This window comes from Paroedura picta, chromosome 4 (assembly GCF_049243985.1).
Source record: "Paroedura picta isolate Pp20150507F chromosome 4, Ppicta_v3.0, whole genome shotgun sequence".
Lineage (NCBI taxonomy): Eukaryota > Metazoa > Chordata > Lepidosauria > Squamata > Gekkonidae > Paroedura > Paroedura picta.
In genome coordinates, this window is record NC_135372.1 from 132308324 (window position 1) to 132333763 (window position 25440).

A 25440-nucleotide genomic window follows, 5' to 3' on the forward strand; every position below is an offset into this window, starting at 1 on the left:
CCTCCCTTATGCTCCTCAGAGAAGTTTAAGATCAAGCACACTAAACCTGGTCAAGATCCCCGGCCCCAAAGAAATTAAATTGGCCTCAACCAAAGCCAAGGCTTTCTCAGCCCTGGCGCCAGCCTGGTGAAATGATCTTCCAAGCAAGACTGGGGCCCTGTGGGGCCGTTCCTCTGGGCCTGTAAGAGAGACCTATTCCACCTGGCCTATGGTCCAGGCCTACAAACTCATCAGCAGCTGGCCTCCCTGCAAACATACAAACAAACAAAGACAGGAATACATGGAAATAACATCTAGACGCCACCTACTGACAACTACACAACACTGTATTCCTGTACCCCGATGGCATAAATAAACAGAAATGCCTTCGACAAGCTCCCACGTTTCTAACATTAGCTGTTTTAATCTTTTAATGTTTGATCCTAAATTTTAACATGCAAATGTTTTAGCTCTGTTATTCCAGAAGGGTGGCATATAAAGTGAGTAAGTACCTAAATAGTTTTGGTTTCGATTCAGGGCTAAACCTGGGTTTAATGAGTCCCAAAAACTATTCTTGCAGGTCCCAGCAATGGAAATCTGTCCTAGCTCAACTCAGCAACACTTGACCTCTTTTTAAGATTTTATGCCCCTCCCCAGCCTGTGTTTCCCCGCCTGCTCAGAAATTACCATCTCAACCAGCTATTTAGTTAATTATGATGGCTTAAGGAGACACAAGCCATCCTGAGCAGGGAATACCAGCCCTGGCTGTTGTCTGCTCCACTTAGCCTTCAAAGTGACTTGCCTGTTTGAGCTCCTTCTTGCCTTGTTTAGACAAAGCGGCAGGCTGGGTGGGATTGTTAAAATTTGACTCTGTCCTGAACTCGTGTTCAGATTTGGTGGGGTATCCACAGACATCCAATCTGTACATGCGGTGGTTTCACAGGCGCCATGTGAGGCAGGCTAAAAGCAGATGCAGGGGGAAAAACCTGGTACCTATAATTACACATTTTAAATAGAATGCCTGCCTCGGACAATGTTCTACTCAAATCCAGCTGGTTTATTCAGACCCGTCATGGGAGGGGGGGGGAGGGACTGCCATTGGACGACGGGTGACCCATTAAAAAGGCTCAGCCAACCGCGAGTAGAGAAGTGACAACTTTCCCCTACATTTGCATAAATCCATCCACATGTGCTTACCAAGGGAACGCACCCTGGCAAGCCCAGACTCCGCTAATTAGACCGAACAAATGAGGATTGGCTGGAAACCCCCACCTGGGTCATTGCAATCATATTCCACAACCTACTTATTGCAGAGGCCTTCCAAGCTGCCTGAATGGGACCCCTGCAGAGTCAAGGGAGTGGGGAGAAATCCCACTCACAAGCCTAAAAAGAACCATAATATCTCCTTTTCCACCAGGACCCTTGGCAAGCAGCTAGAACAAAACCACCAGGATTCTAAGGGCTTCCGAGGCCCTTTATTTGTGCAATGTCACAGGGTAGAGTATTGGTTGAGGCCAATGAGAAGATGGGACACCACCTAGGACCCTCCTCCAACATGCCATCCAGGACTAAAAGGAGGCAGTTCAGCTGGCAACAGGCAACTGTGGTGACTTTTAATGTTATGCGGTTTTAGTATGTTTATGCATCATTTTTGTTGTGAAGTGTCTCGAGGCAGCTGTGCCGAAAGGGGTGGTCATAGAAATCCAATAATAAATAAAAATAAAACAAAAACGACTGTAAATTTATTGGAACTTATTGTTATTTTATGGTTTTTAGGGGATGGGGTTATGTAAGCCGCCTCGAGACTTCGGGGGGAGGCGGGATATAAATACAACAACAACAATATTCCAACAGACTCCCGCGAGAACTATGTGGGAACATTTCCAACTTACGGCAGTCTTATGAATTAATTACCTCTAAAACATCATCTCCTCAGCAATTCCCCAGTAAGGAAAAGGTATCCCCTGTGCAAGCACCGGGTCATGTCTGACCCTTGGGGTGACGCCCTCTAGCGTTTTCTTGGCAGACTCTACGGGGTGGTTTGCCCTTCCCTTCCCCAGTCATTACCATTTACCCCCCAGCAGCAAGCTGGGTACTCATTTTACCGACCTCGGAAGGATGGAAGGCTGAGTCAACCTGCTGCTGGGATTGAACTCCCAGCCTCATGGGCAGAGCTTTCAGACTGCATGTCTGCTGCCTTACCACTCTGCACCACAAGAGGCTCTTAATTCCCCAGTATTGAGTGCCAACTGACTGGGGGGGGGGCTGTGTCTTAAAGCATTATCTTTTTTATTTTGGACTGTCTCTTCTTTGGGTTTTCAAGGAAAGAGAAGATCCAAAGTAGTTCACCATTGTCTTCTTCTGGGCAGTGCCTGAGTTTCATCTTGTTTATTTTACTTCAGTTTATATCCCACATTTTCTCTCCTCTTCTCCACTGAATCCTCACAGCAATCCTGTGAGGTAGATTACGTAAATTATAAGTGTGTGAGATTGGTCCCAGCCCACCCAGCAGGTTTCCACGGCAGATTGGGGACTCAAACCTGGGGTCTCCAAGATCCTCATCGGATGCTGTAAGCACACTGGCTCTTTTCATAACAAAAGGCACCAAAGGTATGTTGTGGTGTAATGGTTAGCGTTGAACTATGACTTAGAAGGTCCACTTCAAATCCTCATTCTTCCATGGGATCTTGCTGGCCAACACTGGGGTCATTCTCTTTCTCAGTCTAACCTACCTCACAGGTGACTAACATGATGGGGTGATCAACAAGTGGAGTAAGCAACTTTAGCTCCTGATTGGAGAGAAAAGCTGAGCAAAGAAATCAAAAGTAAACAAATGCTGAACCCAGTTCTAAAAATGCACATCGAGTACTCATAGCCAGACGGCAGCCACAGGGAGATGGACCAGGACAGGACGCAATCCTACTTCACACACCTCTCTGCAAACAAATGACATCTGAACAAGTTCCCGAGACCACTGGTACGCCAACTAGGATAACAGAGATGGAATGTCCCATAGAGGCCATCTAGTCCAACCCCCTGCTCAATGCAGGATCAGCCTCAAGCATCTAGGATAAGTATCTGTCCAACTGCAGCTTAAAGACTGCCTTAAAAGTAGGCCTGGTTTAATTTTGGCATAAATAGCTCCTCAAAGTTGCCCACGGCAACTGCAAACACAGAAGAGGACCTCCTCTCTCTTTAGGGTTCATTCCCCAAAACTTCTTCAGCTGGACCAGTTCTCTCCTGGGGCATCTGAACTGAAGCGGCAGTACATGAAGTTTCCCTGCTCTTTCAACACAGTGGGAGAATTTTCACCATCTTCCATTAGTCACTGGAGTCTTAATACTGGAGTTTCATTTAATCTAGGGAAGCCACACCCCCTCTCCGGTTTCCCCTAAACTTTAAAGAGGTTTTGTCAGCATTCCCTACCTGGACATTATAATGGGGAATGAATTCCCAGTCCCAGTGCTTTATGGGGCAATTTAAAGAGCCCATGGGAGATTAATTTCTCTCTACCGCCAACGGTACCTATAATAAGGGCAGAAAGAATGGACATTTCCCCTATTTTTCTTAATCCACAGTCATCTATCACAGCAAGAATAGAGTACCACAGATCTCAGCTACTGCCAAGCAATTAAACTGGTATTAGAAGGTTTTGAATGGGCCGCAATCTGTCATGCGACCTGGCCCTGCACAAGCCTACTCAGAAGCAAATCCTAACTGAACACAAAGACTTAAGCATGTAAAGGAATGCGAACTTAAAGCAACTACGTATTGAGGCCAAAGTTCTAAAATAACTTAAGAACAGGGACAACAAAAGCCTAGTACAGGAGTTACAGCGAACGCACATACATCCTGCCTGTATGTGTATATGCGCCTGTTTGTAAGACAGCAACAATGTGCATTTGCACACTCCATGATTGAAAGCGCTGACCAGTACACTGATAAATGTGGTCACTGTACATAGACTGAAAGTCACATGAGAATTACTTTGCGCACATAAAAAGGGAGATCCGGTGTACACTGTGCATGGATTGTACATGCGTTCACTGTTCATGGCCCCTGAAACACATTCCAGGAGCCTGTCCTGGGAACACCTGCTGCTAAGGAGAACTGCATACTCAAAGGGCACTGAACTCCAGACTGGTTCCCCATTACAACCACTAGGTTCTCAAACTATGGCGAGGCTATACCGGGAGGAGGGGAGAGAAAGATCATTGCAACACTCCCCACATCGGACCAGCCAGCGCACATAGGTGCATTCCCTCTCATTCATCTGCAGCGCCAACAGTTTCCCCGACGGCTCCATCACTCCAAAGTGATTTCGAAGCAACCACAGACGTTTTTTTCCTGGGGTGCAATTTTAGAAAAAGTTACAGCTTCAATTTCAGCGCTGGGTGGGCGGGTGGCTGGCTGGTTAGGAAGCCTCCCAGGATCCCTTGAGCTCTGCAAGGACGCGAGCAGGAGAGAAATACAAAGGAGACCGGCGGAGGCCCCGATCCGCCGGTGCCTGCACACCAGCAAGTGCTCGAAGGCAAGGCGTGCTCTGCCGTGCAGATGGCAGGTGCGGGGAGGAGAAGGAGGAAGAGCAGGAGGAGGCACCACCAGTCCCAAAGGTTTGGAGAGGGCTGTCTCCAGACGCACAACCACCGGTGCGCACACACACGCACACACACACCCAGCACCCCTTGCCTTTATTCCCGCTGCTCTCTCCCCCCATTCCGCAAGCGCTCCGAAGGGGCATCGTCGCCACCTGTGGGTGGCGCAGAGAGGGGGTGCCACAGGGAGGAGGGTGCCACCTGTGGGTGCCACAGAGAGGGGTGTGTGCCACAGGGAGGAGGGTGCCACCTGTGGGTGCCACAGAGAGGGGTGTGTGCCACAGGGAGGAGGGTGCCACCTGTGGGTGCCACAGAGAGGGGGGTGCTACCTGTGGGCGCCCCGCCAGCTCCGCTCCCCACCACCCCCCAGGTGAGCTTCGCAAAGGGCGGTGCGGGGCGCACCTGCCCAGGGCCGCGGCCGCCGGGCGGACTCACCCAGGTTGACGAAGCTCATGACCATGTCGGCCTCGGTGAGGAAGTTGCTGTCCTGCAGGCTGGCCAGGGGCGGGCCCTGCGTGCTGAAGAGGGGCTTGTAAGGGTACGAGTAGCCCTCGCCCGCCGCCGCCCCGCCGCCGCCGCCCGCCTCCTGCTCGCCGGACATGGCGTTGTAGAGGTCCAGCATGAACATGGGCGCCGAGTTGTGCTTGCCGTTGAGGTGCGGCCGCGGGCGGTGGGGCAAGCCCAGGATGGAGAGGATCTCGCGCTGCATCTCCCGGTGCTCCTGGCCGCGGAGGCGCTTGTGGATGAAGCTCGAGCGCACCTCGTTCTCCAGCGTGAAGTCCGCCGCGGCGCCGCGCAGCTCCAGCGCCCACAGGAGCAGCACCCCCACGGCGGCCGCCAGACGCCGCACCCGGCCCGCCGCCGACGCCGACGCCGCCGCCACGGCCGCCGCCGCCTGCATCTCCGTCACGGGGCGCAGCTCCCGGGAGCCGGCGGCGAGAGGCGCGCGAAGGCGCTGCGCATGAAAGGACAGCCGGCAGCGGGCGGCGGCGGCGGCGGCCGACGGGGGGTCACTCGGCGGCCGGAGAGGTGCGCTGCGGGGCCCGAGAGCGCGGCGCGCACATGATCGTCCGGCCGCGGGGAGAGCGACGAGGGCAGCGGCAGGCTCAGCTGGAGGAAGCCATGCAGAAGAGGAGGAGAAGCGGCCGCCGCCCGGGCCCCTGCCTCGCCTCTGCGCTCTCGCCAGCCTGTGCGCGCCTCGCCCCGCGTCCGGCCTTTTTGAACGGCGGCTTCGCGGCAGCCGCGACCAGCCGAGGGAGGCTGAACGAGCCAGGGGGGGCGGAGCCCGGCCTCGCCCGCCCTTCTCCAAAACGCCGACGACGAGCCGGGCTGCCTCTGCCCGCCGGCTTGCGGGGCTGCTGGGCGGGGGGCGCGCCGCCCACTCGGAAGCCGCCGCGGGCGGTGGATCTCTCGCCTGGCCCTGCCTCTCGGGCTTCCTCGGGGGGTAAGAAGCCCCGGCCGGATTGGGGCTGAGTCCGCGGGAAGGGGAGCTGCGCCCCGGCCGCCTGGAGTCCCGCCGCACGTGCCCCGAGAAGAGCAGCTCCGCAAAAAGCGCTTGATAAATCTCAAGGGTTAATTCGAATTTGCAGAGACGCGATGTAATTTTTTCCTTGAGAGAGAGAAGGCCGGCTCTTTTAAAAAGCTCTTTTAAAGATTCATTGTCGCCACAGGTGTAGCCGGCGAGGTGACCCCCCCCCTCTCCTGTTCAAGCTTTGTGCAAAAGTGGTCGTAGCAACGCAGGTGCGGAGGGAGGTAAATAAATTCCTGGCTTTGATCCATAAACAGCTGGCCGGGGCGGGGAACCGGGTTAAACCACAAAACTGCAGGTAGTTAGTTATATGCCTCCTAATAACGCTGTAGAATACAGGGCGATAAAAAAGTACATCCCGGGAGAGGGGAGCAATTCCCCCTTTTAATCTGCAAGATTTAAAAAGAATTTTTTTTTAACGATTTAGCATTTGCTGTTCCGCCTGCTGGGCTGAAGTGGTACAGTCCTGATGGCTCACTTGAACTGGTGCGGAGTTAGGTAGCAAGGCAAGAGGGAGGTCAGTTCAGTACTGGACAGGAGGCCAAAGAGAGAGAGAGAGGTTTGGTGCCTGGTCAAGTAGGTACAGTCAGTTAATATGAAGACTGAGATGATATGCTTTTTTTTGTATTGAAGCAAGATAAATCAGTATTTCCATCACCCAAATTAGCTATAAGTGCTGTGTAGGCTCTTAAATTATAACTACAAAATGATATTGCATTAATTTATTCATTAGTAACAGTTAGAGCTGTGCCTCAACAGGTTTCCTTCAGAGGTGGCAGGTTCTCCTTTGGAAATTGTTAAGCAGGGGAGAGATAGCTGATTCTTTAAGTATTTAAGTATACCCTCTAAGTATTTGAAAGGTTGTCACTTGGAGGAGGGCAGGATGCTGTTTCCGTTGGCTGCAGAGGAGAGGACACGCAGTAATGGGTTTAAACTTCAAGTACAACGATATAAGCTAGATATCAGGAAAAAAATTTTCACAGTCAGAGTAGTTCAGCAGTGGAATAGGCTGCCTAAGGAGGTGGTGAGCTCCCCCTCACTGGCAGTCTTCAAGCAAAGGTTGGATACACACTTTTCTTGGATGCTTTAGGATGCTTAGGGCTGATCCTGCGTTGAGCAGGGGGTTGGACTAGATGGCCTGCGTGGCCCCTCCCAACTCTATGATTCTGTGACGTTAGGCAGATTGTGAGTGGGTGGGCAGGAAGGGATTGTGCCTGTGTTTGGATCTTGTGGCCATTTCCTGCGTTCTGCAGGGGGTTGGACTAGATGACCCTGTAGGACCCTTTCCAACTCTGTGATTCTTTAAGTAGCATATTATTTTGTCACCTTAGTATCCCACAGTTGCAAAGAGCTCTGAGTGATATGCATGGAGTTATTCTTGTGTGGATGGTTTTGTTTTTTAATTCTCCCAACTGACCTCTCTGATGTAGCATGCACAGTTTGGAGCTTTGAGTGCAGAGAACTGAGACAAAATCTCCAGGCAGGTGTGAAACTCAGTAAGTGACCTTAAGCCTGTCCTTCAACCTAACCTACCTATCAAGGTTGTTGTGAACATAAAATGTAGGAAGGGAAATCTAGGTATGCTTCCCTGAGCTCCTTTGAGGAATGATATGAGATTTGTAACACTCACTGTGTCCAAGGCTGTTTAATGAGTGGGGATTTCAACCTGGGAGTTTCTGAGACAAACCTGTCCATCTATTCTAATAATAATAATTAAGACCCATCAAGTTGCAGCTAAACTTTCAGCAGCCCCTCACAGGGTTTTCAGAGTAAGAGACATTCAGAGAAGGGTTGCCATGGTCTGTGGCCAACCCTGCTTTAGCTACTCAACACTTATAAACTGGGGTTAGTCTGAGTTATCCAACCGGCTGGCACTTTGTCTACTACCCATATAGATGTATTTATTTTATTTTGTTGAAGTATTTATACTCTGTTTATAAATTCTACTCTAGGCAGTTTATACATTCAAATTTAAAAAAATGTATATAATAAAATGCTCACACAGAGAAGAAGGGCTGGTTTTGTGTACCCTACTTTTTACTTCCTGAAAGAGTGGCTTACAAAAACCTTTCCCCACAACAGGCATCCTGTGAGATAGGTGGGACTGACAGAGCTCTGAGAGAACGGCTCTGACAGGACTGTGACTGGCCCAAGGTCACCCACCTGGCTTTATGTGGAAGTGCGAAGAAGCAAACCCAGCTCCCCAGATTAGATGCCAGTACTCTGAACTATTGCACCTCGGTGGAAAAACCTGGAATGATAAACCCTTCATTAAAAAAAACTGGGAAAGAAGATAAGTTGTGTCCTGGCATCGAAAATACACTAAAAAATAGGCACCAGGCAAGCCTCAGGGGGAGGACATTTTATTTGTTTGTTTGTTCCAAAGGCAGGGCAACCACCACAGAAGAAGCCTTGTCTCTATCACCTTCCATCTCACCTCTGAAGTTGAGGACACAGGAAGCTGAGCTTGAGAGGCAGATCCTAATTGGCAGGCTGCATGCTATGGAAGGAGACAGCCCTTCAGGTACTGTGACCCCATGCCTTAAAGATAAGAACCTGCAAAAGGTAAGAGCCTCTGGCTTCATCAGCCCACAAGCATATGATGCATAATATCAGCTACTATAGATTCAGGTAGGCAGCCATGCTGGCCAGAAGCTGTAGAACAAAGTTTAACAAGAAGGTTGACCCCCCCTGGCTGGAGGAGGGGGATGAGATAATTAGCAGATTTTTCACCTGCCGCCTTATTATTGTTGTTGTTGTTGTTGTTAGATTTATTTCCCACCACTCCCCGTAGGCTATTAGCAGTAGTAGTAATTTAATTAAGGGACATTATGTGGTTTTATTGTGCTTATTGTGTTTTTATTCTTTTAATTTCTGTAAACCGCCGTGAGCCCAATTAGGAACAGCGGTATATAAATCCGAATATAAATAAATAAATAAAGCCCAGTGGCACCTTTAAGATCCACAGCGTTTAACGCTGGATAGAGATGTGCATCCACACAACAGCTTAGTTGTCAGGATTTTACCGTTGTCATGACTTATGATCCCCAACTAAATGACAGACAGAGAAAATTTGCCTTGATAACATCATTGTTCGCTTATGTCAGCGCGTGATCTTACTAGTTCTTGCTTACACCCTTCCCACCCACACCGTTTGTTACATCTCACCTTGAATTCTAATATAGAAAACTCTGAGGATTTACTTGCCCTTTCCATTACTGTTGCTCAGTGGAACAGGCTTCCTCGGGAGGTGGTGAGTGCTCCTTCTTTGGAAGTTTTTAAGCAGAGGCTAGATAGTCATCTGACAGAAATGCTGATTTTATGGACTTAGGCAGATTGTGAGTGGGTGGGCAGGAAGGGATGTGCCAGTGTTTGTCTCTTGTGGCCCTTCCTTGCATACCCAGGGAAATGCTAATTGCAGCTGCGGAATGGTAGGTGAATTTCCTCCAGGCTAGGCTGGATTCTGCAGATTTTTGGTGAGCATGAAATTGGGGTCATTGTGGGCTGCCAGGTAGTTGTGAGTTCCTGCATTGTGCAGGGGATTGGACTAGATGACCCTGGAGGTCCCTTCTAACTCTATGATTCTGTGACAGACGTGGCCCTTCTCCTGTGCTGTAGCACTCTGCCTGGCCCTAGCTGAGCTGGATAAACGAAACAGAGCAGTCCAACACAAAGCAGCTGAGCTTTGCCTCCCAAATGCATTAATTAGAGGGGCTTTTTAAATGATGGGATTGGAGCAAGCCTCTAGGATCACATTAAAAATCATCCCTTGCTGCAAGGGTTAAACATAAGAGCCCTGCTGGATCAGAGCAGTGGTCCATCTAGCCCAGCATCCTGTCCTACAAAGTTTCACTGGAGAGCCAAGTAATTCAGGTCTGCAGGGCCTGCAAGATGGAGCTCTTCCACCAGGCATTCGGTTGAGGTCAGATCGGCAGAAGATCTTGCCCCTCCTCCAATGCCCCCATTGCACCCAGCACCCCTGGAGACTGGCAGTTTGGGGGAGGGACTAGGTGTCAGGTTGGTGGGTTACAGGTGGGTTTTGTTGGGGTTGTCAAATTCTTGGGCTTTTATTGATTGCATTTTTATTGTTAGCCACTGCAAATTGGCTGGCCAGGAGCAGCGCCATACAAGTTTAACAAATATAAAATGAACAAAACAGCGCACAAAAGCCGAGGCCTTCCCCTGATCATAACATCAGAAGAACCCTGCAGGATCAGACTAGTGGTCCATCTTTTCTAGAATCCTGTCTCACACTGTGGCCAGCTAAGTCCTCCGGAGGGTCAACAACAGGGAGGGTCAACAACAGGGCCCAGAGGTCGAGGCCCTCCCCTGATGTTGCCTCCTGACTCTGAGATTCAGAGGATTAGTGCCTCTGAATGTGGAGGCTCCCCTCAGGTGCCTTGGCTAGTCGCCATTGACAGACTTGCCCCACCCCCACCCCCTCTCACCCCCTTTTAAAGCTCTTTATTCCTGTGGCCATCCCTCTGTCCTCTGGCATGAATTCCACCCTTTGGTCACTCTCCATGGTATAAGGACAGAAGGGCTCACTTTCTAGCTGTATCTGAAGAAGCGAGCAGTGTCTCATGAAAGCTGATATCCATTGCCACAAACGTTAGTCCTTACGGTACCACTAGTCTCCTGTTCTTTTCCCCAGTTCTGCTCTCCTGCTACATACTGCTAGAGCTTCCTCCTTTGGCTGCTCCTAGGAGTCTGCAGCTCCCCCCCCCCCCCCGATCATTTTGGACTACAGAAGGATAAGGAGATGAGGAATTGCAGAACTTACCACTGGGTCTAACACACTACCTGTGGAACTGTGCGTATGCACACCGTGTGGAGCCTGCTGTCGTGTCTTGGCCTTTTGGCTCAGATTGACTGCAGTAACTTTTCCTGTCGTAGTCCAAATTGTTTGATGCTTTTCATCTGAATTTCTGGATAGGACTTCCTTCTGAAAACCTATATACTGCTCTTTGTGTTTTTTCCTCTTGTTGCCTTTCAGACAATGATTCAAAGACTTGGAATCAGGTCACTGGCTGTAGAAGCCAAGACTTTATGTTATGAAAGTGGGTTATTGGAGGCACAGGTGGGCCTAAATCTCCTGCACCAAAACATTGCCCCTGCTTGGCTCCAGACCATCCCCAGAAACCTGATTTGCAGGTGCGTTGGCCAAATGTCTGGGCAGAACCTGGCAAGGAAAGCTGGCCGATAGACTTCTATCACAAGACAACCCGTTGCTGCTAATTTATTCCCAACTTGCTTAGCTAAATTCCTCATTAAATGAAGGCCAAGAAAGCAAATCTGACAGAGGCAGCTTGCAAAAAAAATAACCTAACATAATTTGGGTTTAAAAAAAAAAACCCAAAACAGTTTATTAGACATCTGTTATAATTTGGGGGATGCTGATTTGTTTGCAGCTGAGTTTCTGGTAATCTTGAAAGGGTATGGGAGAACTGGAATCCAGAAATAGTTTCCAGGTTTTGTCTCCCCAAAGCCTGCGTGCTTTATTATTGCTCCTATGGTGTGATTGTGTAACCTGTCTCGAGACTGGGAGAGAAAGGCAGACTATGGTGGCAGAAAGTGCTTTCAAATAGCGCTGGTTTATGCTGACACCATGAGGTTTTCAAGGCAGGAGATGTTCAGAGGGGGTTTGATGATGCCTCCCTCCACGTCATGAACCTGGCATTCCTTCCAACTACTAGCTGGGGCCAGCCCCTTCTTAGCTTCCATCTCAAAGGATGGGGCTCGCCTGGGCTATCCGGGTCAGGGTATTTCCACGCATTAAACCTCTGTTAAAAGGACAGGGTAGATTTCTCCAGGTCAGCTGGCAACTCCATGAGGCTTGTACTACTAATGCAGCCTTGAGCTGTAGATATTAGAGGGGGAAAATTTGACAGAGTCAGCAGCAGAATTGACTGCTTAAGGGGGTGGTGAGCTCCCCCTCACTGGCAGTCTTCAAGCAGCAGCTGGACAGGTCCTTATCATGGCTGCTTTAGGCTGATCCTGCACTGAGCAGGGGGTTGGACTAGATCAGGGGCTCCTGGGAATTGTAGTCCATGGACATCTGGAGGGCCGCAGTTTGACTACCCCTGGACTAGATGGTCTGTATGGCCACTTCCAACTCTAGGATTCTACCTCCTAAAGAACCCCCAAAGGCAGAGAGGCTGACCATCTCTAGATGGCTTTGGCAGCAGCACAACTGAAAGTCAGACACTTGTAGCTGACACAGGTGGGCACAGCATTCAGCAGAACTGACCAGGTGAAAGTGCGGAACATCCCTGGTGGCGGGAAGTGTGCCATCAAGTCACAGCTGATACATGGCAACCCCATGGGGTTTTCAAGGGAAGAGATGCTCAGAGGTGGCTTGCCCTTGCCTGCCTCCGCATTCTTTGATGGTCTCCCATCCAGATAAAAACCAGGACTGGCCCTGCTTAGCTTTCAAGATTTGACAAGATCAACCTAGCCTGGGCTACCTAGGTCAGGGTAGGTGGACTACACAAAAAGTAAAGAAATGGCAACCCTGAAGGACTTTGAAGGCAAGAGATAAACAGTGGTGGCTGGCCATGGCATAGCAAACCCAGGTTTCCTTGGTGGTCTCCCATCCAAGTCCTAATGGCCAACCCTGCTTAGTTTTGGAGATCTTATGAGATCAGGCAACTTTGTGCCCTCTAGGTCGGGGGGAGTAAACAACTGAATTAAATAAGAAGTGCTGGTGTGTTGATTCTTCCCGGTGCCTTTCCTGTGTTTTCAGTTTATAGGGAAATGCCCACCTGAGAAACATAAATGTAAGAAGTGCTTCTCTCTTCTCAAGCGGACGTGTAAGGAAGCCAGTTTGCTGGGAATCTGCCGGATCCATGATCTCACCCCAGCAAGGCAGAGAGGAAACCAGTTTTTCTTCTTTCCTACCTGCCTTTTGGCCCTCTCCTGGTCTCCTCCAGGATGAAGCAATATCTTACCTGCTAGCAGCTGTTGTTAGAGATTCTTTCTACAGATTACAAGCACCCAGGGCAGAGCAGCAGTGCCTTTTTGCCGTGGTGTTCTACTCAGGACAAACAATCAACAACATTGAGTTGTGTTGTCTCTTCAGTGTCCTTCCTTCATAGTTTTTTATCCTCCATTTGTAGCCTGTGAGCAAGGGAAGGCGAATGTCTCAGGAAAGGAAAGGTTCATATTGTCAAGCTAATCAGATGTATATCCTGTGGCGAGCCGGCCCGCATGCATGCACGCATGTTGCTGCAATCTCACATGCAAATTGAGCAAGCACATGCCGATGGCTCATTAGGGTCGGCTGCATGCAAAATTAACTCCCCAGGCAGCAAATGGGTTTGGGGATTAGGCAAATAGGATGGGGCCAGCATTTCAAAGGAGGTCACAAATGGGGTAAGTCTTAAGGAGCTTCTTCCAGGGTTGTGTTTGCCTCAGGGAAGCTCTTGGATTCTCACACAAGGGATCTGTTTTGAGAACAGATGTGTGGGGCAGAAGGGAGGCCATAGCAGAACACTAGCAAGGGGGTGGGGGGAAATGTCTCATTTTGTTTCTAATTGTATATTTTTATCCTGTTCTATGTCCAGGGGAGGTCAGGGTGGCCTGTGTGGCTTTCCTCCCATTAATCCTCTAAACAACCACTCTCTGAGGTAGGCTAAGGGGACAGAAAATGACTGTCACAGGATCATGCTCAGTCAGCAAAGTTTCCGTGATGAAACAGGGATTGGAAACTGGGTCTCTCAGGCTGTAGTTCTCCATTTTAGCTTTCATACCACACTGGTCATCAAACCTCTGCTGGCTTATGGTGGCAGCGTAGGGCAGGGGCGGCCAAACTGTGGTTCTCCAGATGTCCATGGACTAACATGAGCAGCGACCCTGGCTTTCCTTGATGGTCTCCCATCCAAATATTAGCCTACTTAAGGTTGTGAGCTCTGACAAAGACTCTAGACCAGGGGTAGTCAAACTGGGCCAGGGGTAGCGAATGCTGGCAGGGGCTTGTGGGAATTGTAGTCCATGGACATCTGGAGGGCCGCAGTTTGACTACCCCTGCTCTAGGCTGTCCAGGTCAGGGCATAGCACGTGGGTTCTCCATCAGTGAAGAGTGGTAGGAAACAAGTAGTCGAACATGTTTAGAGTTAATAGGACAATGTTAGGAGTTCGTTGGCACCTTTAAGACCAACAAAGTTTAATTCTGGATATACGCTTTCATTTGCATGCGCACTTCATCCCACAAGCACACACAAACTTACACTCAGAAGTACACGTTGTTGGTCTTATTTTTCATAGAATCATAGAGTTGGAAGGGACCTCCTGGGTCATCTAGTCCAACCCCCTGCACTATGCAGGACACTCACATCCCAATCGCTCATCCACTGTGATCTGCCACCCCTTTGATCCTTCACAGAATCAGCCTCTCCGTCAGATGGCTCTCCAGCCTCTGGTTAAAAGTGTCCAAAGATGGAGAACCCACCACCTCCCGAGGAAGCCGGATCCACTGAGAAACCACTCTGTCAGGAACTTCTTCCAGATTTTGATTCATTCATTTATTGATTGATTGATTGATTACATTTATAAATGAACCAACAGACTAAAACTTTGTTCTGTGGCTTCAAACCAGCATGGCTACCCACCTGAATCTGCTTAAAGTTCATGCAGTGATTCCCTTCCCACCCCCCCTCCAGTGATGGGTCAAAATATCTGTCAATTGTTCTTGTAGCCTCGGATACCAGGAGCTGGTAGAAGATGTATTTCTTAATGAGCTCTTGCTGCAATGCTGTTCTGCCATTTTTCTTGTGTCTTTATAAGGAAAGGGGTGGAGGTTTTCCTGAAGAAAAAAAAAAAAAACATCCAACCCTACCCTGCAAGCCAGCAATTCAGGAACTGGGTAAGGTGCCACAGTTAACAGAGAGGTAGTGTAGTATTTCCCTCCCCTGCATTTCACACCCAATCTGATTATTTCTTGGGAATGTCAGCGTTGCTGCCCTGCTCCTTGGCGGGACACAGTGCAGCTACTGTTACAACAAGTCTTCAAACAAGATTATGTACCAGCTATGCATACCAAAGGCACAAATCCCTTCGCTAGGTGGGGTGGTAGGGGGCAGGCCCATGTGCCTTGAAGCACTGAACTGTAGCAAGCACCCTGGAAAAGGGGACCTGAGAGGCTGGTTTTGAACGCAAAAGTTGCCACCCACTGTTGAATCTTTTCCTATATTTCTGGCTACAAGTGTTTTTCTTTTAGGCAGAGTCACTTCTGGAGCCCTCTCTGGGAGGAAAAAGGCCTGGTGTAGGAGAGATAAGACTTTTTTGGGGGAAAGGGAGGGGTCTTCATTGCGCACACCCCTTTCCCCCCGTTTCATACCTCTTCCCATCACTCATAGACTCCCCTCTCTTTCTACATGAAGGAGAGTTGGTTTTCAGTACCCAAAGGAGTCTCAAAGTTGCTTACAATCAACTTCCCTTCCTCTCCCCACAACGGGCACCCTGTGAGGGAGGTGGGGCTGAGAGAGCTGCTGACAAGACTGCTCGGCCAGAGCAGCTTTAACAGGACTGTGACTAGCCCCAGGTCACCCAGCTGGCTGCATGAGGAGGAGTGGGGAATCAAACACAGCTCTCCAGATTAGAGGTTGCGGCTTTTTAACCACTAACCAATTCCTGAATCTTCTCACAAGTATTTTAGAGTGGCTCTTCTCGCTTCCTTACTTATTGTAGACTACACTACTAAAGACTAAGCAGCATAACTTAAGGTGACCAGACTTTAACAGTGGTAAAGCGGGACACCATTGACCAAGGGAGTTCTTGATTAAAAATTTGGTCTATATGGAGCAACAAACAGTTTCATAGAACGCGAAAATAGTATTGTAATATATATATTTTTAATTTCAACATAATTTGCCAGGTACCCCCAGATGTCCCTCCAAAAGTGGGACAATCTGGTCACCTTAAGCTAGATTGAGTCTAGTAGAACCTTGGAGACAAGATTTGGGGAGGGACAGTATCTTCTATTGTTCAGCTCTTCTACCGGTGACCGAAAACAGCAGATGCTCTTACTTAAAGCACAACATCAAGCGAGCTCTGAGTCAGCACAAATTCCTTCCACCAGACTCTCTTTTTGTTACGTTGGCTGTTGCAGAGTGAACAGAGCAACTCCTCTGGAATTCAAACCGCAACACTATTTTGCAATTTAATCTCACATGTATCTAAGGGCAGACCTTTTCAATCTTGCCTTCCCACAATAAAAATCTCTACTGAAGAGAAACCCCTGCAGATGACTCAGGGGGCGTCACTGGGCAACCACCTGTGGGGAGATATGGGAGTGAGCCGCCACTAAAACAATGGGCCCAGCTTCAGACACGGGGGAATTGCCACAGGCCCAAACTACATGAGACGTTGGTGCTCATGACTGAACCGCCGAACCTGCAATTGGACCCTAAAAGCAGAAACACAGCCATATGATAATTCTTTGCCAAAATTCGAGGGATTGATTGGCTGTTTTGGCAAAGAATTATCTTTTTAGTAAATTAGAATTTACTAATTTAACAGAATTGATTTTTGCTTTATATTCTCACTGTCATGATAGTAGTTCATAGTCTGAGCAAGAGTGCTTGCCCTCGAAAGCTCACGCCTTGAATAAATCTTTGTTGGTCTTAAAGGTGCCACTGATTTTTCTCAGGGTATTTAGAGTACTTGCTGTAGCCCCTTAAGGGTTAAAATGAGCTGTTATGGCTTCCTAGAGGGGCTTGTAGCTGGTGCTGGGTCCCAGATTACAAAAAAGCAAGCTGAGACTCTCAGTGAACTCTCTATCCCCTGTGCATTCCTCAGTAGCTCTATTTCAAACTCTCCTCCAAAAGAAATGAAATTTTCCAGATTTCTTTTTCCTTCTTGGGCTGGTCACTGCAGTACACTTATCTGATGCTTTTCCCCTAATGGCAGATTTTGTCCTGAGGGAAATCTATGTCTCTGAAGACTCATCCAACATAGGAATATACCATCCTTTTCTAGAGGACTCATTAGTACCGTGTAATTATTTGAATAGGGCAACAGCAAGCCCACCACTACTGAAGGGGGCAAAATGTGCAGGAAGAAAAGCTGCCAAAGGATCCCAAACAACTGCCTGGACCTGCTCTTGTGCCTTTTAAAACTGCTCCATTGGCTGAAATCAACAGGTGGAGTTTTCCACAGCACAGAGGGAAGAATTAAAGGTAAAGGTATCCCCTGTGCAAGGACCGGGTCATGTCTGACCCTTGGGGTCACGCCCTCTAGCGTTTTCATGGCAGACTCAATACGGGGTGGTTTGCCAGTGCCTTCCCCAGTCATTACCGTTTACCCCCCAGCAAGCTGGGTACTCATTTTACCGACCTCGGAAGGATGGAAGGCTGAGTCAACCTTGAGCCGGCTGCTGGGATTGAACTCCCAGCCTCATGGGCAGTGCTTTCAGACTGCATGTCTGCTGCCTTACCACAAGAGGCTCTGTGGGAAGAATTACCCTGGGCTAATACCAACCAACCCATCACACCACTTAAGAGGGAGAGGGATAGGACTGTCATTTGAAAGCAAACACAATTGGCACACTTCCTGCGCCCTTAACACAGCAACCTGAGATGCTTGTGAAATTTTTCTTGGCATGAAGTTAACAATTGGGGGAGAGTAGCAGCCGGAGGAGTGTCAACTGCTGAATGTCTGTCAGGCTGCTTCTGAGGCCAGGAGAAAGGTGGAAGCAGTAACTGGCAACCAGTGAAACTACATATCCCTGGCATTATTTGGTTTTGCAGATAAGGCGTGTCCTAAGATGAACTTCGCTGAAATGGAAAGCTTAAACGTGCTCCTTGAATAGCACGAAGGAGGTTGAGGAGCCATCCTATGCACCCTGATGAATATCCCTGCCACCTGAAGCGATGTTATCTTGTTCAAAGATGTGTGGGTAAGGATGAGGCGAAAGTAGTTTGCACAAAGAGACGGTTCCTTCCAAGCAGGAATACTTCTGGGTGTACTTTTGAAAATTCCCTTAGCTGGAAGGATATAGAAATCTAGCACATCAGGAAGAAAGGAATAACATAGTCTTCTCCCTGATATGCTAATTTACTAAATGCAAGGTGCACAAAGATTTTGATGGGGAGAAGCGTTTTTTTCAAAAAAATATGCCCATTCTGCCTGCAATCTGAAGTGGTGCAGAATTCTGCCATAGGTAGAATTATTATTTTACCGCAAAAAGTGCAAGAAGGGGAAGGCACAGGTTTTTAAATCTACCCAAGAGTTTACACAAGCTGTCTGATTCGATCACAAGGTTCTGCTTAAACATCTAGGGCAAAATGAATTGAAAGACCCATCAGAAAGCTACTTTGGGCTGCCAGTGAGAAATCAAACTTTGCAGTGCGTTCTCTCCTTCCTGGAATGAGCAAATCAGTAAAGTTTATCCAGCCCAGTTCTTGGAGTGCTATTTTTCTACCTTCAGGGAGATTTTTCTGCCCCAAGAAGTACTTTTGAAATGCAACCTTTTCCCTGCAGGCCAGTTCCCCCCTCCCCATAATGTTTTTACCTCATTCTATTGTAATTCCCTCCACTAGCCGACTAATATGCGAGAAGCTTAAAAAGAAACCATCCTGTTATCACATTTACTGTGGCAAGGGGTTGGGGGTGGGGTTAGGGATAGTCCAAGACTTTTATCAAGATGCCTCAAACTACAAGAAAGGCAGATTATAAATATTTTAACGATATATTATTATTAACTAGTAAAGAAACAAGCTAAAGCTATCGGTAGAAGGCACAGGCTTATTTCATTTATCTTAAAAATTGGTGAAGGAGCTAATTTCCTCGCCACCTTTCCCCCTCTAAATATAAAACTTTAGAACACTTTCATTCATTCATTGAGGTCTATTCTACGCTTTCAAATGGTAGATGCTCCCCCTCCATCTCAGGACTCCACCAGAATGCTCTGGACCTGTTTGTACCATTTACTGCAGCATTGTTTACACTGTTTATTGTTACAACTACCTGTTATTAATATTATTGTATGGCTATTCGTGTGTTATAGATTGTTTTATGTATCGTTCATATGTTCCATGTAAACCGCCCTGAGCCTCCGGGGAGGGCGGTATATAAATTAAAATTAATTAAATAAATATATTGGGGCGCAACATTGTTGAATGTTTCTCTTTATTATTTTGTTCAGAAAAGAAAGGTCTCTCAAGTAGAAAGCTAGCTCACTCCAGAGAAAGCGTGCCGTACCATGCTCTCCCCTAATGTTACTTTCAATTAGGAGATTTTTATGTGGTGTACCAATTGTGATTGTTACCACCATCTGAAGGCCAAGTGGGAATGTCAGTTGTCACTGGCAAGGAAATGATAACAGGAAATGTCACGGGCAGTCTTCAAGCAAAGGTTGGATGCACACTTTTCTTGGATGCTTTAGGATGCTCTGGGCTGATCCTGCATTGAGCAGGGGGTTGGACTAGATGGCCTGTATGGCCCCTTCCAACTCTATGATTCTATGATTGTCATAGACATTCATTATTATTATTATTATTATTATTATTATTAATAATAATAGGGTCTCTACTATAAATTATCCCCCTTTTCTGCAGCCGGTTGAAACTTCTGTTTATTTTCAAGGCAATTAAAATGATTTTTTCACCCCCAGTTAAGACATCCAATTGTAAGGACAATGGGAACAAAATGCCTTTTGTTCAGGCTAAACTGTTCCTAATGATCCCCTGTATCAACAGAGGCACCAGCAGAGGTATCAACAAGGCCCTGTATTGAGACCCCTTTCAAAAGGCCAAGCAGAGCAGAACGTGAAGCCAAAACTCGCAGCGAGCCGCTTGCTTTCTGTGCCCAGCTGTGTGGTCTGATGGCAAGGGGGAGACAGGGGAGGAAAGAAGGGACAGAAATCTCCGGGAACTCGGAATTCATCTGCCTGGAGATATCAAAGCAGGTCACCCTCAGGAAAGGACCTAGGCAGTTTTGTGTGTATGGTTGTGTGTGAGAGAGAAATTGAGAAAGTGAATTGTGTGTGAGGGAAAGAAGGAATAGAAAAAGAAGAGTTGGTTCTTATATGCCGCTTTTCTCTACCCGGAGGAGTCTCAAAGCGGCTTACAGTCGCCTTCCTTTTCCTCTCCCCACAACAGACACCCTGTGAGGTGGGTGAGGCTGAGAGAGCCCTGATATTACTGAAGAAGAAGAAGAGTTGGTTCTTATATGCCACTTTTCTCTACCCAAAGGAGTCTCAAAGCAGCTTCCGATTGCCTTCCCTTTCCTCTCCCCACAACAGACACCCTGTGAGGGAGGTGAGACTGAGAGAGCCCTGATATTACTGAAGAAGAAGAGGAGTTGGTTCTTACATGCCACTTTTCTCTACTTGAGGGAGTCTCAACATAGCCTTCCCTTCCTCTCCCCACAACAGACACCCTGGGAGGGAGGTGAGGCTAAGAGAGAAGAATAAGAGTTGGTTCTTATATGCTACTTTTCTCTACCTGAAGGAGTCTCAAAGTGGCTTACAGTCGCCTTCCCTTTCCTCTCCCCACAACAGACACCCTGTGGGGTGGGTGAGGCTGAGAGAGCCCTGATATTCCTGCTCAGTCAGAACAGCTTTATCAGTGCCGTGGCGAGCCCAAGGTCACCCAGCTGGCTGCATGTGGGGGGAGCGCAGATTCAAACCCGGCTTGCCAGAAAGGAAGAAGCTCTTTCCCAAGCCTGGAAAGCCATGTTGGTGATTAAACAGAGAGATGTTCAAGAACAGGCCAGCTTCAATCTATCCTTTCTCTCCCTCCAGTGCTGTTATGTGGGCTGGCCTTTGTGCCAGTCGTTAACACACCTAAAAGGAGCCCTTCCTTAGACAATGCAGCTTCTAACTAGTTCAAGGGATTCCCCAGATACATAGAAAAATATTCCTAAAATAATCAAGCCTTGACACAAATGGCCTAGGCTAGCCAGATCTGAAAAAACGAAGCGGGATACTTGGACGGGAGCTCACAAAGGATTTCCAGGTCATTCCCCAGAGGCAGGCCACGGCAAACCACCTCGGCCTTGAGAAATCTACGGCGTCCCTCAAGCCAGCTGGGAATCGATGGCACTTCACGTATACAAACGAACCCAAAGGAACGCTTGTTTCTGCACCGGTCTAAGGTGAACTGTAGGTGGGCCAGGAGGCACAAAATGTTGAGTGCAGTTGAAAAAAACAAGAAAAATGGACAGAAAATATGTCTGCTCAAATGGCTTTGATAGTTGGGGTGAGGAGGATTCTAACCACCCGTCCCTCAAAAAGGTGGTGCAGTCCCCTAGGTATTAATAACATCTGAGGCAGAGAAGTCCTGGGCTGTTTCCAGTCATTGAAAACTTCTAATGCAGACGGGTGGGGATATCAGGCCTTGCATCCCGCAAGCACATGGCAGTCCAGACAGCATAGCAGTTGCAGTACTGGGCTTCGCCAGATCCCTGCCTCCCTTGAGCCTTTAAGAGAAGATGAGGCGAGGACGCAGTTATGTTTTAATTTAGTGGGCTTCAACATGTGCCTTGGTTTTTATGGCTGTTACAAGGCCTTCTTTCCTCTCTGGTTGGCCTTTATGACCGTTGCTGGCTGTTGTCTATTTTACAATATGTTTTGTTCATTGAACCAAGTTCCTTCCACCGAGCGTTTGTATTGGATTTCATGGCTCCGTGTTTTATTGCTTGTATTGTGTTGGGTTTTTAAAAACAAGGATTATCAGCTGCCTGGAATGTTCTTAAGCAGAAAAACAGGGCACAGGCTACCAAACCCACAGAATCATAAACCAGGGCTCATTTTTGTTCTCGTCTCTTAAACAGAGAACAACGTGTGTCTATGTGGTCCTTTTTACAATCTCAGAACCCCAGGATTCTCTCTGTTTCTTTAACATCTGTGCAGCAACCATAAGTAGGGATGCCAACCTCCAGGTGGGATCTGGGGATCTCCTGGAATTCCAGCTTATCACCAGATTACAGAGATCAGTACCTCTGGGGAAAACGGCTGCTTCGGAGGGTGGACGCTGTTAAATCTGTGGGATCGGAGGAAGCCAGGACACCGGGAGTTCAATCAGTTCTTTATTGTGATCTCAGCATGGTGGTATAAGAGGCAAAACTGAACCGAATCTCTCCTTTGAAAAAACCCAACTTATAAGAACCCCACCGCACATTGGTCAGTTACATTGCCCACTTTGATCCTGCCTGGAATGTCAAGCTCAGATCTCAGCAGATCTACAAACACAACAAACCCTATGGCATGCCTCTCTTCTCCCTGAATCTCACCCTCCCCATGCTGCCAGGAGAAATATGTGCTTTCCCGAAAAGGGGGCCTTGATGCGTGGAGGTGGGCAGCTAAAGCATATCACGGTGAGGAGACAAACAACACCCCGCAATAACTAACAACCCAGTAAGCTACAAGTCTCATGTTTTTCACCCAGGCATTTAGCAAGCCTACGGTAATGACTGGGGAAGGCACTGGCAAACCACCCCGTATTGAGTCTGCCATGAAAACGCTAGAGGGTGTCACCCCAAGGGTCAGACATGATCCGGTGCTTGCACAGGGGATACCTTTACTTTTTACCTTTTACATTAGGGAAGGCACAAACCTATTTAGGTGTTCTCTGCCAGAGGTGCAGAGACATAAACCTGTGACCAAAGCAGGAGTCTTTAAAATGGACTTTTAAAATTAACTTCTTATTTTTGAAATGTTAATACAACTTTAAAAAAATGAACCTAACGATTGGATATTACTAAGTTAACCCCCCCCCCCCGCAACTCTTACCATATAACACCTAAGGGGCACAAAATTATTCATCATTGGTGCTGACAACTGATGTTTTACACACCATTTTAAATTTTTATATTGCTTTGATTGTTTTATTGGCTACTTTGTAATGAATGTGGAATTTTGAGTCTGTGGTTCACTGCCCCAAGGCGGCCAGTCCGAGAGGGGCAATATACAAATCAAATTATAAATAAACACATATCAACACTTGTAATATCAGCATTATACCTGTCCATTAAATCAAATTATTGTAGGCAAGTATGTTGGTGTTGTAGAACTTGAAGAGCTCTGGGTAACAAGGAAGTACAAATGCATACAGATTGGTTGTTTTCTTTTTAAGAAATAAAATTTCATTTTTCACAGGAGGAAAGGAGCATCCTTGGAAAGGAAGTCCCACCCACACCAAATACCAAGTGTTCTTGCCCTTTCCATGATAGAGGTGCAGCAAGCTGCCTAGGAAAGACACACAGATGCATTTTATTACATACATATAAAAACTTTTTTAAGAAGAGCACTTTCCTATTCACAGCTGCTGTAAATGGTGTCAAAGGCCAGTCTCAACCATTGCATTACAATTCAGCAATGACAGGGCTCATGGGAATCGTAGTCCATGGGCATCTGGAGAACCACAGTTTGTGCACCCTAATTTACAGTTTTGGTTACAGTTGTGGTTAAGAGTGACAGATTCTAATCTGGAGAACCAGGTTTGATTTCCCCACTCCTCCTCCACATGCAGCCAGTTGGGTGACCCTGAGCCTGTCTCTCAGCCCGCCCCCCCCCCCCCCAACATCACAGGGTGACTGTTGCAGGAAGAGAAAGGGTAGGCAATTATAAGCCATTTTGAAATTTCTTTGGGTATTAAAAAGCAGGGTACAAAAAAAACAGCTCCTCTTCTTACAATTATTAAACAGAAATGATAAAGTATCTCTGAGCATATGCAGAGAGCTCTCTCTTCACTACTGAACAACTATGATGTTGTTGAGCTCAGGGGTAGTCATGCTAATCTTCTCTGTATCATTCCAATTTTAGTATATGTGCTGCCGAAGCCAGGTGTAGTCAACCTCTTTGCTGGCAGAGGCTCATGGGAATTGTAGTCCATGGACATCTGGAGGACCACAGGTTGACTACCCCTGCTCTAGCCAATATATTCAGTTAAGATGCAATCAGATTAAAACCCCAGGACTTTTCTCACTGGGAATTGTTTTGATCTCTACAACCAAGCGACACCAGCCTCCTGTTCCCCTTCAAAATCTGCTTGCACAAAAATACATTGTGCAAAAAAAAAAATTGCACCAAAATTGCTATAGGATGCTTAGGGCTGATCCTGTGTTGAGCAGGGGGTTGGACTAGATGGCCTGTATGGCCCCTTCCAACTCTATGGTTCTGTGATTCTGTGATACATTTCGCACAATTCCACCCACCCTTGTTTAGAGTTTTCCTGGTTGGGCTGTGGATCTATCCAGGTGGGAGAAATGAGGGGGGCAGGGATGGGATTTTTTTGTACTGTGTTTTAGTACTGTATTTTTACTACTGTATTTTAATAGGTACATGGTTTGACTGCTATGAACCACTCGCAGGCCATATGGGGAGGAGCGGTATAGAAAATAATCATAAATAGATTCCATCTAAGTTAGGGAAACCTTTCGCTCAGCTGTGCTCGCGTGGGTTTTAATTTGCTGTGTGATTTTCTCAGCGGGAACAGAATCCCACACTTTTACTGAAATAACGCTGCGCTAATTGCACCCCACTGGCACAGTTAATTTGTACAATATTATTGTCATGATTATCGCCGACTTACCAACCAACAACAACAACCACAGCATTAGTAGAGCAAATAAAAAGGTCGGGAGGGGGTAATTGCTATAGAACTCATTCAAATGGTTACACATCCAGGAACTCCCTGGGTGCCCTTGGGCCAATGGCCATCTCAGCAAAATTTACCCCATAGAATTACTGGGATGATAAAAGGAGAACCAACCTGAATAGTCTAATTTTGGAAGATAAACAGGGTTTTGAGCTTGCTGGGGGGTAAAAGGGTAATGACTGGGGAAGGGAATGGCAAGGCCACCCTGTACTGAGTCTGCCAAGAAAACGCTTGAGGGCGTCACCCCCAGGGTCAGACATGACTCGGTGCTTTCACGGGGGATACCTTTACCTTTACCTCTTATTACGGAACAGAAGGAAAGAAGCTTACTTCATTAACTTTCGGGTTAAATTTGAGTTCTGGTTTCAAGTTGGCTGGAGGGAGCCTTGTTTGGAGCCACTTGAGGCAATGGAAAAAGCAAGGGGACTAAACAAAAAAAGTGATCCATAACATAGCTTGCCGCTGCCATTTGTATGAACATGAGACATTGTTCCTATCAGTGTTGGTAGTACATGTCACAGGAGAACATGCCTGGAGCCTTCAGTGGTTTCAGCAGCAGAAACAAAGTCCTTGGATGCATTTCCCTTTCAGGCTCTAATTAATCCCTTGTTCTGAAAAGCCCGTGGTCATGGGGTTCACCATGAGTCAGTTGTCCCTTGATAGCAATCAGCTATCTAAAAGGAGGGAAAGAAGTGCATATATGCTGCTCAGAAGAAGGGTGGAATTTAAATGTCCTGGA

General features: G+C 47.6%; 2 protein-coding genes across 2 annotated transcripts in view; one reads left to right on the forward strand and one right to left on the reverse strand.

The window, feature by feature from the left end:
- BMP7 (bone morphogenetic protein 7) overlaps positions 1-5754 on the reverse strand; it is a 97171-nt gene extending 91417 nt beyond the window's left edge. Inside the window, exon 1 of the mRNA XM_077335681.1 lies at positions 5010-5754. Within this exon, the coding sequence (XP_077191796.1) occupies positions 5010-5475 (466 nt within the window). The 5' untranslated portion in view covers positions 5476-5754. The remainder of the gene's footprint in view (positions 1-5009) is intronic.
- On the forward strand, positions 5567-19143 carry LOC143836412 (uncharacterized). Its single transcript, XM_077335682.1, has 4 exons — positions 5567-6018; positions 8489-8667; positions 17114-17279; positions 17850-19143. Exons 1-4 carry the CDS (start codon positions 5637-5639, stop codon positions 17909-17911), a joined length of 789 nt encoding a protein of 262 aa, XP_077191797.1. The 5' UTR covers positions 5567-5636; the 3' UTR covers positions 17912-19143.
- Positions 19144-25440: the final 6297 nt, after the last annotated feature.

Coding starts and splice junctions, on each gene's coding strand:
- LOC143836412 (XM_077335682.1), top strand. CDS start 5,637: ATGATCGTCCGGCCGCGGGGAGAGCGACGAGGGCAGCGGCAGGCTCAG. Junction 8,668..17,113: donor AAGATAAGAACCTGCAAAAG/GTAAGAGCCTCT, acceptor TTATTTGAATAG/GGCAACAGCAAGCCCACCAC. Junction 17,280..17,849: donor CACAGAGGGAAGAATTAAAG/GTAAAGGTATCC, acceptor TTGGTTTTGCAG/ATAAGGCGTGTCCTAAGATG.